Source organism: Macaca nemestrina, chromosome 13 (assembly GCF_043159975.1).
Source record: "Macaca nemestrina isolate mMacNem1 chromosome 13, mMacNem.hap1, whole genome shotgun sequence".
In the NCBI taxonomy this organism is placed as follows: domain Eukaryota; kingdom Metazoa; phylum Chordata; class Mammalia; order Primates; family Cercopithecidae; genus Macaca; species Macaca nemestrina.
The window spans coordinates 26,892,892-26,906,896 of NC_092137.1; the positions used below are offsets into that span (position 1 = coordinate 26,892,892).

Here is a 14,005-nt window from a genome sequence, read left to right on the forward strand (position 1 = left end):
GACCTAGGTTTAGGAGAGCACTTTGGCTCCCAATCTAGAAGCCCTAGACTTAGTGGCCATCAAAGAGTATATTTTTCCCACCAGGTGGAAAATACAGTCCTCAAAATGGGGTGTGTTCAGCCCCCGAGGGGATCTGGGACCTCAGACCCTGAGCTGGTGCATGGCAGCACATGGCTGTCACAGGATCTGAGGTTAGGCATCCATCACCCAACCCCTCTGCAATAGGGATGCACCTGAGCTGTCAGGCCTGGACCTCAGGCCCACCCATCAGAGCACTTCCACACCCATTCATCACTTATTTTGATCTTTGAATCCCCCTCAGGCAGATCTTATCCTTCCTTTGCAGACGGAAAGCAGGGTCCCAGAGAGGTGAAATAACTTGCCGAGCTAATAAGGGCAGGGCAGGCCTGTCTGCCACCCATTGACTCGCAGCCCCCATTCCTGGAAACCACGTTTCCAGGGCGGCCTCTCGGCAGCTCTATGGCACTGTCCCCTCCATAGCTTTGGGACTAAAATGAGGGTCTTGCTACGTTGAGGCAGCTGAGGGATGGAGAAAGCAGAGTTACATGTGTCTTATTGCTCTCTGGCATCTGGGGTAGCCTGGATGTTTAATAAACATCATCATGGCCTGCTGGCCTGTAAACGTCCCTTTTTGGGGTTAGAAGGGGCTTTGCTAAGGATGTGGGTGACAAAGGGCCTCTCACTGTTGGTCTGTTTCAGAGCGGCTCTCCGGAAACTGGCAGCCACATTCCCTGTACCACACAGCTCCTCTGAGGAGCCTCTCCAGTCTCCATGGAAACCGCATGTCGGGAGCCAGCCGGCTCCGTACTGTGGCTTTGTATTAAACACAATGAATTTAAATTGGATGCTCGGCACTGAAGATAATCATTCTGGATTAGAGAGAAGCCTGGAGCTCCTCATTTCATCATTTTAAATGTTGGCACAATTCTCACTTTTTGCCCTGTAATTCAAGCCCAAGCCACACCTACCCCTCTGTTTCTAAGCTGCAGTTAGGTCCGATTTCATTTGGGTTTTTCTCCATTCTTTGAGGAATCTTGGAGCTGGGGAGCCCCTGCGTCAGGCCAGGGCTACTCTAGCATTGTGTAAAGGAAACCAGGGGGCTCTAGAGTCTGGCTGTGTGATTTTCTCAGGCCCCGGTTTTTTTATTTGTGAAATGAGAAGAGTAATCCCTACCCTACGGAGGCATTTTTAAAAAGTATTTATTGTGGTAAACTACATGCAACATAAAATTTGCCATTTGACTGTTTTTAAGGGTACAGTTCTGTGGCATGAAGTACATTCGCATTGCTGTGCAACCATCATCACTGTCCACCTCCGAAACGTTTTCATCTTCCCCACTGGCTCTCTATCGATGAGGCTGAACGAATGAGAAGTTCCCATTAAACATTGATTCCCCATTCCTCCCTCCCCTAGTCCCTGGCAACACCATCTTATTTTCTCTCTCTGATTTTGACTACTCCAGGTCCCTCACATAAATGGAATCATACTGTATTTGTTGTTTTGTGACTGGCTTGTTTCACTTAGCATAAGGTCCTCAAGACTCATCCATGTTGCGGCGGGTGTACGAATGTCCTTCCTTTTTAAGGCTGAATAATACTCCATTGTACATAGATACCACATTTTGCTTCTCCATTCATCTGTCTATGGATACCTAGGTTGCTACCACCTTTTGGCTGCTGTGAATGCTATGAACATGGGTGTACAAATACCTGTTTGAGTTCCTGCTTTCCATTACAGAGTCATTTTGAGAATCAAATAAGATAATAAATATTAAGAACATTGCACATAGTAGGCTGTCAGTAAATGCTAATTTCTTTCCTGAAAGTATGTTAAACCCAGGAGCTAATGCCACAGTGGCCTGATGACTTCAGTGAGAGTGATATCACTTTTGCTAGCAAGCTGCTTCTATATCCCTGGGACTCGCTGATCTGCCATGTCTGGGAATTCGCCCAATTCATTCAGGGCTTAAAGGAAATGTCTTCAGCATGGAAATGTGCCTCACGTCTCACCATAAAAACGATGCATGTTTCTACATTTCTCCCACCAGTGGGTGTTCATGTATTTCTAGTTCCAAAATGTAAAAAAAAAGTGTTAGAGCTGATATATATACTAACTTATCAGTGTTCTATTTTAAGTACACCCTCTGGGAGACCCTGAAGCTGGGGTGGGATCGCCCAGGCTGGGAGGTTCTGTGCCGAGTTACTATTTTAGCAGCAGCCTCAGACCAGTTTTCAGTATTACAGAAGAGTGTGGGATTTGGAGTAAAAATACCTGGATCGCAACCTTGGCTGGTCTCTCAAAACCTGAGAAGATGACCATGTCTGTTTCACATGGCTGTGAAGATTAGATGGGAGAGTACCTCATTGTGCTGATGCAGGAGGCAGAAAGGGGCCAGGTCTTTGGGCTGGTCTGCACCCTTGCAGTAGATTCTCTCTGGGTCTAGTTTCATCCGAGAGCCTTCTGTGAGGGAGCATCCCCTTGCTGCTTAGAAGCCCTCCAGGGGTGAGAATCACAGACCTCAGAATCGTCTTTCCCTGGGGGGTCCTCTGGTCTTCCCAGGCGTTGCTGAGGCAGCCCTGGAGCCAGCTCCCCTTTGTACTTAGGAATTTGTGACAGAAGGGAAGGAGGGGCAGGGGCTTTTGCACAGCCTCCTGACCCATGCATGACCCGGCTGCTCCCTAGCTTACCAATCAGGCCTGTTCTTTATTGATGGGGCTGAAGGGAGGAGGGGAAGCAGGGATTTCACACAGAATCACAGACCTTTCTCTCACTTCTCAGCAGTGGTTGCTGGCAGCGTGGGATGTGCCTGGGATCTGTCCACCTGTTGAGCAGGAGCCAGGGCAGGCTGAAATCAGGGCTTCCTGAATAGATGTGTTCTTTGTCTCTGGGACAAGAAAGGTCCCTAGGCTACTCACATATGGGGAGCAGGAATTCAGGACTCCCAGGGAGGGCCTGCATCTTAACCACTAAGGGGAGCTCACCTCTTCTTGAAGCCAGTGAGCCCTAGGGAGTTTCTGTGCCTTGGTAAGAGGCTTTGCTTGGCTTCCATAACCCCATACCCTGTGGGCTTCCTCCTACTTCTTTGCAATTCCTTCCCAGTCTCCTTCCTGGTCTTGTCTTCATCTTGATGCTCTCCTATGCTGTGGCCTCTCAGGGTCCTATTCCAGAGTGTCTCTTCCTCTTACCCATCCTCTCCCCCTACATAATCTGTTACTGACGACTCCCATTTAGACCTGCAGCCCAGCCACCAGCCACCTCTGTGCACCTCCCTACTACACATTGTGCATTGGATGCCCCAAAAGCCCAACTTAACACGCTCCTTGTCCTCCATACAACCCCACTCCTCTTCAAGGGATACCTCCTGCAGGTAACCCATCCACCCAAGCCAGGCCTACTTGCTAAAGACCAGGGACTCCTAAGGGATACAGCCAGAACCCAAATCCAGGTCTGTCAGGCTCCAGAGTTCAGGCTTCTCCCACCATTGCCCCTGCCTCCATGCACCATCGGAGAATTGAACTGCATTTCTAACCAACTGAATAATGCAAATGTCACTCTGAGCCCCAAACCAAACTCAGCATGCCCTGGGACCCCTTCCCATTTTGTGACTGTGCTGGACTTCTGCCTGGACCCCTTTGTTGACCATCCCTAACCCCTGGGCTCCCAGCCCCTCAGCTCTTCCAGAGTGCTTTCTCTGCCCCAGCTCCTGGTTCAGAGTGGGTCCATTACAATGGCATGGAAACTTCAGCCAAGCCCTGTCACTGCCTGTCTGGTTGACTCTGCAGTGCATTTTCCAAATGGTTTTCCTAAGCCTCACCTTGGCTCAGACCAACACTCATGATTTCCCCCAAAACCTTCCATCTGGGATTTTGGCTTTATTTCCTGTTCTACTAAGAAGTCTCGGACAAAGGGCCTGCACTTCCTCCGCTCTCCTCCCAGTCTCCTCTGATCACCTCCATCTTTAGCCACCCCTCTCCTGAATGAATGGGAGGAAGGTCCCTCTAGCCTAATAGATGAGAATATCAGCCCTCAGTTTCCTCATCTGAACAATGAGGATAATATTGGCCCCTATTTGGGGGAGAATTAAACTGGCACAGGAAGTGCTTCATGATGTTAATTATTAGCAATTTTTATCAACACTTGAATGTCTCTTAATCATCTCTGTCTCCATGTGTCTAAAAATTCCCTTCCCCCTAAATTTGATTTTCCCTCTCCTGATGCCATTTTTTCAGCCACCCAAGCATAAAACCTCCCCCGTTATTTATTTTCACCTCCTCGTCTGTCATCAAAGCTTGCTGCTTCTTCCAAGAAACATGAATCACATATGTCTCTTCCAACCCAGCCTCCAGTCAGGTCCATCATCCCAACACTGCCCTTCAGCTTGCACACTACGGCCAGAGTGATGTTGCGAAGTCTGATGTTCATACTCTTCCTCTGCCCAGAGCCTGCTTGTGGCTGCACGTGGCTTACAGCAGAGATCAAGTGCATCCCAGCTCCCCCGACAGCCTCCCGTCCTGGGCCAGACATGTCCAGGGATGGCAGTGTGGCCCGACTCCTATCTGTAAATGTGCTCCTAAACCCCACACTCCCTAAACTCCCTCGCTACCACCACCTCCACTTGTCACACAAGGTGACAAACTTTGCCAATGCAATGGAATCAGTTTAATCAAAGTCCCCAGTTTGGTCCTAATCAGACCTGCCTCAGCCGGAACCTCAGCCTGTTCTCTGTCTTCCTGCTGTGCCTCTGACTTTGCTATGCTGTTTGCTACCCTGGAGCATCCTGGCCTGGTCCTGGTCAAATCATGCCTACCCACTGCTCACAGCCTTCCTATCATAACATGACCTTTCCTTCCACTGGGCTGCTTTTGCACTTGCTGCTCTCCATCATCATCGAGGAATACTATCTCTTGCTGCCTTGTAGTCTCATAGTATTTTGAAGTCATTCCTAGTCATTCCTATTAACACTGAACTTTTCTCCTTTCCTGTTTGCCAGTTGGACTCTAAGCTCCTTAAGATGCTTACATTTCTTCTTCTGGAGCGTCTGATACACATAATAGAGGGCACACAGTGTACGTATTAGTGCTACCTACAAATTATGCTTCTTGTTCCTCAGGAATATTTACTGGGCTCCTGCTATGTGCAGGCACTGGGTTAGGTGCCTTATATGCCGTATGTCATTTAATTCTCATAGTAACTCCATGAGAGAAGTATTACTATCTCTGTTTTACAAAGGGAGAAATGGAGCTCAAGGAGATTAAATAGCTTGCTGAAGATCTTACAACTAATAAAGGATGGAGCTGGAATTTAAACCTAGATCTGCCTGCCTGAATGTCTGATTCTTGTGAGGATACTATAGTATTAATGTGCTTTAAGTGGCAAGGCAGATTCAGTATGAGAATTTTTGTTTTTCAAAATATATTGTGGATCGAATGTTGCCTGTTTCCTCTGTAGAAAATTGAAAGAACGAAGTGTGAGTTTTAGATACGATAACATTTAGAGTGACAGCAAAGTAAGGTCAGGAAGTGGGACCCTGCCCTGGATGATGTGGTAAAGGCTGTAGACCCAGAAGGTAGGAGTGGAAAGTAAAAGGAAGTTTAGGAGTGCAATCAATTACAAAGGTGCAATTTAGGGAAAACCTGTCAGCTTCAGGATGAGCTCAACAGGCTGCAAATTATCAGTCAAGATAAGGCCTGAGGGTTGTATGTAGCCAAAGGGACAGAGAGTGGGGCCTCAGAGAACAAATTATGCATCTCTCGGATGCCCTGGATGAGGCTGTTTTCTTAAGGAGTATCAGACAGAAGGTGCTGGGGTTGGGTGTGGGGTTGGGGGTGGCACAAAGAGGATGGAGTGGTGGTCAGCATGCAAGCTGCCTGGAAGGGGATCATCAGAGAAATGGTCAAGTGGTCAAGTGTCCTCAGCAACCCCCAACCCATGTGAATTAGCTGAGTTGACAATGAAGCCCAGTGTAAGGCCATTAAGAGCCTGATTCCCCTACATCAGGCCAGCATAGGTGATAAGCTGATGGCTGGACTGGCCACATAATTTGCAGGGCCCAGTGCAAAAGGAAAATATGAGACTCCTTGTTTAAAAATTGTTAAGAATTTCCAGATGGTGACAGCAGAACATTAAAACAAGCACAGAATGGCCGGGCTCAGTGGCTCACGCCTGTAATCCCAGCACTTTGAGAGGCTGAGGCAGGCAGATCACCTGAGATCAGGAGTTCGAGACCAGCCTGGCCAACATGGTGAAATCCCGTCTTTACTACAAACACAAAAAATTAGCCAGGAATGGTGGCACACACCTGTAGTTCCAGCTATTGGGGAGGCTGGGGCACGAGAATCGCTTGAACCCGAGAGGCAGAGGTTTCAGTAGCCAAGATCACGCCACTGCACTCCAGCAGCCTGGGAGACAGAGCGAGAGTCTGTCTCAAAAAAAAAAAAAAAAATAGCAAGCGCAGAGCCCTTCTAAATGTAGGGCCTTGTGCAGCTGCACGGGCGACAGGCCCATGGAGCTGGGCCTGGATGGTGGGCTTGTGATTCAGAATGGGAAAGGTGTTTCCTGCATGCCAGGCATGGTTCCAGGTACCATACATGCATCATCTCGCTTGATGAAATGCTTGGACCCATTATGGGGGTTGCTCACATCCCATGGTGATGTTCAAAGCTTGCTTTCCAGATGGCCAATAAGTAGCCAAGAGAATGCTGAAGGCGAAGGAAGTTACCATGAGCAATAGAGAAACTATTGAGCTGGTTATTTTTTTGTTTCTCTTGTACTTCGGGAGGATGTGAATAAAAGATGGAAGATAATTTTAATGTGAAAAGAAAAGGAAGTGGTTCAGCAATTCCAAGAGAGGCAGATCCATCTGAACAAATGATAGCTTTTCCAGCAGCATTAAGAGCTGCAGACATGTTTGCGTTGCGCTTACCAGTTTACAGAGCACATCCACTCGTCATTTGATTCTCAGTGCAGTGTCGTTCCCTCTATAAAGATTGAGTTGGCCTTAATCTATATACATCCCAGTAGTAGCAGATCCTGCTTTTCTGATTCCAGTCGCCTCCTCGAACATACACCCTTTTTCCTTGCATATTTTCATATGAAGATATGCTCTAGGAAGTCTCTCCCCTTTCCTTAATGAAAAACTCCATGAATTGACTGTAGCCCAAGTGCCTTCTCAATAGCAGAGCACAAAGCTTGTAACTTGACCAACTGGTTCTTGGCCTTGAAGCAAGAGGACCAAATCTTGTGGGCAGGGTTGCTGGGAAGCAATTGCTGCAGGAAATTCAGCAAAACACATTGGAGCGGCAGGGCAGTCCTATAGAAGATGGTGAGAGAGTGGCTCTTCAAACGTCTTTCTCCTGATAAAGCTGGAAGTGACCAACACATTGTTCTCTCCAACGCTGTGATGTCAACAAATGAATCTTATCTGAAGGGCCACAAGTATCTGAAATGTCTTTCCAACTTGCTGAGCAGTTCCCTAGTCAATATGGAGACCCCCCATGTGCCCCGCGGTGGTCTGATGAACTTCTGAAGTATAAAGATGGCGTTTATAAAAGGTTTAGGCTGAGTTCTAGCACAGGTTCCTGCGCCTTGTCAAGTGTATGCCTGGAAACTGTGTCATAAAATGGATTACCATTAAATATATTGGGTTTTCTTAGGGAACAGATGAGCATCAAATAAATCCAACTTTACCCAGCAGTATGTTATAAATGTCAAAAACAAAATAATAGTGACCCTTTGAAATAGTAAAGTGATGTTTTGTGTTCTTCCAAATATATATAATGGTGCAGTGTCTGTTGGTTAAACAAATGATCCTAATGTCTCTGTTAATTTAATAGTGAGAGATGTCAGGATAAAAACAAATTTCCACCTACATAATGGGAAATGCTTGGCTGGACAGATATTTTTTAAACGTTTATATTTTTAAAAATAAGGGCTTGAGTTGATAAATGGGCACTTTTGGTCAGCCACCAGGCTCAAGGAGGCTGTTGTGCAATCAGCTGTTCCATGATCAGGTCTGGAGTAGTTGGAGATGAGGATGTTCTACAAAGCTGCAATTCTGCTTCCTGGCAGTGTCCACCTGCAATGTGGTCTCTGCTCACGTGCGTGCAAGAATGCTCAAGCACTGTGTGAAGTTGTAAATGTCCATGAACTTGGAAATGCATTCATACATGGAGGCATGTTTATATAATAAATCAATTAAAAGGAATGAAATAAATCTACGTAAATAAATCTTAAAGATAATATTGAGTACATGAAAGCAAGTTGCAAAAGAATATAGACATTACGATAGATACTATTTGTATAATTTTTTATTGTATACATTTTGTATAAATTTGTAAGTGTTATGTGTTTATGTAGTAAAAGCATAAAAACATGGATGGGAGGAATGTATGCCATCTTCAGGGAAGAGAGGGATGGGAATAGGATGGAGGGCTTTAGCTGTATCAGAAATATTTCATTTCATATTCTTTAAAAAGAGCATCTGAGGTAAACATGGCAAAAATGTTAACATCTGTTATTTTTTTTTTTTTTTTGAAACGGAGTCTCACGCTGTCGCCCAGGCTGGAGTGCGGTGGCGCGATCTCGGCTCACCGCAAGCTCCGCCTCCCGGGTTCACGCCATTCTCCTGCCTCAGCCTCCTGAGTAGCTGGGACTACAGGCGCCCGCCACCGCACCCGGCTAATTTTTTGTATTTTTAGTAGAGACGGGGTTTCACTGTGGTCTCGATCTCCTGACCTTGTGATCCGCCCGCCTCGGCCTCCTGAAGTGCTGGGATTACAGGCGTGAGCCACCGCGCCCGGCCAGCATCTGTTAATTTTGAGTAGTGGATATATGGGTATATGTTTTATTATTTTCTATATTTTTACTCTGAAATATTTCATAACTTTAAAATATTTTAAACACATTAAGAATGGCTAACTAAAATTTTAAATACTGCAGTTTTAACTTCCTCCAAATTTATTTTTAAGTGTACATTATAAAACTTATATTCTGTTAAATTTTGGAAAAGTTGAAAAAAATAAATTCCTCAGAATCTCATCACTCAAAAATAACCATTGTTGGCCAGGCGTGGTGGCTCATATCCATAACCGCAGCATTTGGGGAGACCAAGGCAGGCAGATCACTTGAGGTCAAGAGCTCAAGACCAGTCTGGCTAACATGGTGAAACACCATCTCTACTAAAAATACAAAATTAGCCGGGCATTATGGCAGGTGCCTGTAATAGCTACTCAGGAGGCTGAGGCAGGAGAATCGCTTGAACTTGGGAGGCAGAAGTTGCAGTGAACTGAGATTGCACCACTGCACTCCAGCCTGGGCCACAGAGCAAGACTCTGTCTCAAACAAACAAACAAACCATTGTTAATATTTTGGTCTATTTCCTTGCATTTTTATTCCTCGTGTGGGGAGTATGTGTGTTTGAACATGGTTCCAAGCATTTTGAATCAAGCCTTTTTCACTCATTATAGTATAAAACTTTTTCCATGTTATGACAGGCTTCGTGAACATCATTTTTATTGACTTCCATTAAAGATCTTCTGAAACGTACTTAACCAACACCATTTTTTGCATAAAAACAGTCATGAGCATTCAACAATCACATGTTCTTAAACATCATCCTTTTGAAAGCCTCGGGAACAGGACTGAGCTGGGCACTGCTGCCGATTTCTACAAGGCTGTTTTGTGGGGGATGACACTAAACAGTTCTGTCACATCTGTGATATCACTTTCCTGTGAAAACAGAGCTTGTCAGCATTCATCCTTGGGTCGGAATGGTACATATTCAAAAAGCCAACTCTATGTATGTCTTGCCTAAGAGGAAACAAGTGCTTGAACATCAGTGTGTGGTGTGGGCTTGCGAGCCTGCAGCTGGGGGAGAGTTTGCTGATCCAATGAAACTCTTGTTTCGAGGCCTGGGGTAGCAACGGTAAAAATTATTCCAAACACTTATATGCATGCCTCTCCCAGCTTGTAGATGCTCTCACATCCATTGCCACCTGACCCTCTGGGACCCCTGAGAAGTAAGGTGCATGTCAGGGGGCACACGGCTGCTCCTAGATTACAACCAATATGTGAGAAAGTCAAGACTACCTCCTATGCTTCCAACTCCTTCCTGAACTCTTTTCAGTTCCTGTCCTTAGACACAGGCGAAAGGAGCCTCTTCCCAGGGCTCTGGACTTCAGGGTCCTGCTTGGGCCCTCCAACAACTTGTACCCCTACCCCATAGGTCTGGGAATTGTGTCTACCCAGACCCCACTCACCCATTCCTAAACTACACTCTGGGTCCCTGGAATTCCCTGAGAAACAGCCCTGAGCATTCCAGAGCCTACGAAAACCCGAATGTCTCCTCCTGGGGAACAGACCACCAATGTGTGCATACTGGGCCCAAGGACAGCATTTTGCAGGAGTTGGACAGAGCTTAGGTCTGCAGGCTGCAGGATCAATTCAGGATAGGGGAGTGTGGGCTGGGGGCAGGCACAGAGGCTGAGGCCAACAATCCCTGAAGTATAGTTCAGAATTTTAGGGACCTTGAGGATTCTAAGGTCCTGGCCCTTTTGGCCTTTATGAAGATATATTTGACAGAGTAGGAGAATAGAGTATATTCTATGTAGTGTTTTTTTAGCTTGATCTAGCTTTTGAGTGTTTAGAGAATCAGCACATGATCCTCCTTTTCTCCTCTTGCCCTGGGACCTTCATTATGAGGACTGGTCCTGGCTCTTTCATCTCACTGTGCCGTTTCCAGGTTCCTCTTCTCCTATCCAAGCCTGCAGAGGTACTGGGGGGCTGCAAAGGAATGCAATCTAGAGCCACAGAAAAATGAAACAAGTTAGTGTGTAAAACCCCAATATACACCCCCATGTGCATGTGTAAAAGCAAGAGATGCATTTCAGGACAAAATAGAGTACAACCACCTGCTGTGAGGATGAATCAGCCTGGCACGATCCAGCAAAATCGGAAATAGAAGCCTGCTAGTAAAGCTACAATCTGCACTGCTCTCCTCTTTCTCCCGGTTCCTCTGCCGCCCCCATCACAGCTCTTGCAGGTACCACAGAACTACCACCCTCTGTTGGTTGCTTTAAGCTATGCAAGAAGTCAAACCACCGAGTTCCCCAGGACAACTGGGAACTTTCTCACTGGCCCAGCCTGCGTCATGGAACATCAAGGTTGTAAGAGTTTTAATTTTAATTGCTGTTGGGCTGCTGAGCTAATTTTTTTCAGTCCCTTATCCCCCAGCAATATTTTTGATTTGTGATCAAGGATTTAACTGAGTAGAGAAGCATGAAACCATTAAGACAATTTCATGGAGCTCTTTTTCTCCCCTACAGAAAACAGAGATAAACACCTAAATTCCGACTGGGTGCAGGGGCTCATGCCTGCAGTCCCAGCACTTTGCGGGGCCAAGGTGGGAGGATCACTTGAGGCAAGGAGTTCCAAGACCAGCCTGGGCAACGTAGGGAAACCCTGTTTCTACAAAGAATAGATATACACATTTTTTTTTTAATTAGCCGGACAAGGTGGCACACAACTGCGATGCTGGCTACTCAGGAGGCCAAGGCGGGAGGATCGCTTGAGCCCAGGAGTTTGAGGCTGCAGTGTGCTATGACTGCACCACTATACTCCAGCCTGGGCAACAGAATGAGACCCAGTCTCAAACAAAAACAAAAACCGAAGTTCTGAGTAACTAAACACACATGTTAGGACATTTTACCACATCTGTTCCATAGTGATGTTTTACTTAACCTTCACAACTGCCCAACAAGGAAGCCTTTGTGTAGGTAAAGACTTTTGTAGGTAGTCTTTACCTACCTTTGTGTAGGTAAAGACTCTGCATCCAGAGAAGTTAAGTAACCTGACTGGGGTTATTCCAACCACAAGGGAACAGAGCAGGGACTTGAACTTGGAGCTGTGAAGCACTATAAGGACTCAAACCATTTTGAGTCACTTTGAGTCACTTTGTGTTACTTTGTGTTAGAGCCCTCACAAAGACTGTCATGTTATGGGGCTCTCTCTCAATTATTTTATTTATTTATTTATTTATTTATTTATTTATTTATTTGAGACAGAGTTTCATGCTTGTCGCCCAGGCTGGAGTGCAATGAGGCAATCTTGGCTCACTGCAACCTCTGCCTCCCAAGTTCAAGCAATTCTCCTGCCTCAGCCTCCCAAGTAGCTGTGATCACAGGCACCCACCATCACACCTGGCTAATTTTTGTATTTTTGTAGAGACGGAGTTTCACCACATTGGCCAGGCTCATCTTGAACTCTTGACCTCAGGTGATTCATCCGCCTCAGCCTCCCAAAGTGCCAGGATTACAGGTGTGAACCACCGCGCCCACTCTCACGTATTTTAATTTTATTTTAAGTTTTGTTTGGGAACAACACATTAGCCTGAAATAGCTTTTGATCAATGCTAGTTTTGGAAGTTCACAGAAGTCCCCTGATAAAATTCACTTTTAAAAAGTTGAGAGGGTGGAATCTCTAATACAGATTTAGTCATTTTTCCTGGGGGTTCACTCTAGGATTGTGAGTGAGGCTTTCTAACAATTTCTTTTTAAAGTGGTATCTTGTGGAGTTGTGAATAGGATCAGTTTTCACTGATAAATCATACATGCATCTAAAAACTGCCAGTCTCAACCAAGATAGATGAAAATGAAGCCCCTGTGCTTAGAAAAACTGAAGACAAAGACCCTGAGGTTGAAGATGCATGCAAAATATTTGAACAGACTTGCTTCATGAAATTTGAGAGAATAAAACAAAACAGTATATCCAAATTAGCACTTTATATATCATGGTTCAAGTATACGTGTGTAACTAAGTAAATGATGTAAACAGGCATTTGATTATGGCATCAATATTACGTTATTATATGATACGGCACTATATTATGTTATATATTACATACAGACATTTGATCATGACATCTATAGAGTCAATTGGCTAAAAATCGTTTAGGGAGAGAATCTCTCATTGGGAAGATAGGCCTTAGGCCTGGTGACCCACTTCATGGGTTTTTCCAGCGTGCCAAGCTGAAACCCTGGCTGAGGAAGAAGCAGGTCTGGGGACCCATGGTCATGATGAAGGTCACACTGGCTCCTGCGCCTCCACACAGCTCTTTATAGTTTCCCAAACCTCGCTGCCCTTGGTCCTCACAGCCTCTTGTGAGGCAGGGCCTGTCTTTGAATGGACCGTGAGGACCATGTCTCACCACATCATGGACTTGGGGGCAGGCAGGGCTGTGACGAGACTGCCTTTTCCCGTCTTCCTAGGCAGCGCTCGTCGGAGGCACCACTATGATCATTGGCCACGTCCTGCCCGACAAGGAGACCTCCCTCGTGGACGCTTATGAGAAATGCCGGGGTCTGGCCGACCCCAAGGTCTGCTGTGACTACGCCCTCCACGTGGGGATCACCTGGTGGGCACCCAAGGTAACAGTGCTGGTGGGATCCCAGAAGAAGGCACGAGTGGTCTTGTAGGCAGCGGGGCGGGTTGGGATGCAGTGCCTCCTGTTTATGTGGGGCACCCCTCCCACTACCATCCTAGCTCCCCACAATGCCGAAAGAAAACACACTTGGGATTCCATAAGGCGAGCGGGTGGGCCTGTCCTGCTTAACTTAATGAGCTGTTTTCTGGCAGGCACAGAGAGGCCAAGGCCAGAGCCCAGGCCTTGGGGACGCAGTTTCCTTGCTCTAACCATGAGGCTCCTATTGTCTCGTGTGAACGTGGGGTGCCACCGACAGGTCATGGGTGGTGCTGCTGAGCAGTGGCCTGAGCAGGGCTCAGGTGCAGAGGGTCATATGCCATATCCCGTGTGTACTGACAGTCCACTGCACTGCGCTGAGGTCTCCGAACTGAGGCTCCCGTCCTGCCTCAGCACTGCCTGGAATGAATGGACAGTGGTACGCTTTTTTCCTACTGGGGGCCCAGCTCCTGTTCCGAGAAGCATCGAGGCTGTCCTGGTCTGTGACTGAGGCTGGCACCCCCTGAACCT

General features: G+C 46.5%; 1 protein-coding gene across 7 annotated transcripts in view; it reads left to right on the plus strand.

Annotated features, from left to right (window-relative positions):
* The window catches only part of LOC105479775 (dihydropyrimidinase like 5), a 102,758-nt gene that overhangs the window by 64,385 nt on the left and 24,368 nt on the right, over nucleotides 1-14,005 (plus strand). For all 7 annotated transcript variants that reach the window (XM_071076410.1, XM_011738028.3, XM_011738029.3 and 4 more), the window contains exon 3: nucleotides 13,284-13,442. In XM_071076410.1, coding sequence (XP_070932511.1) covers nucleotides 13,284-13,442 — 159 coding nt within the window. The remainder of the gene's footprint in view (nucleotides 1-13,283; nucleotides 13,443-14,005) is intronic.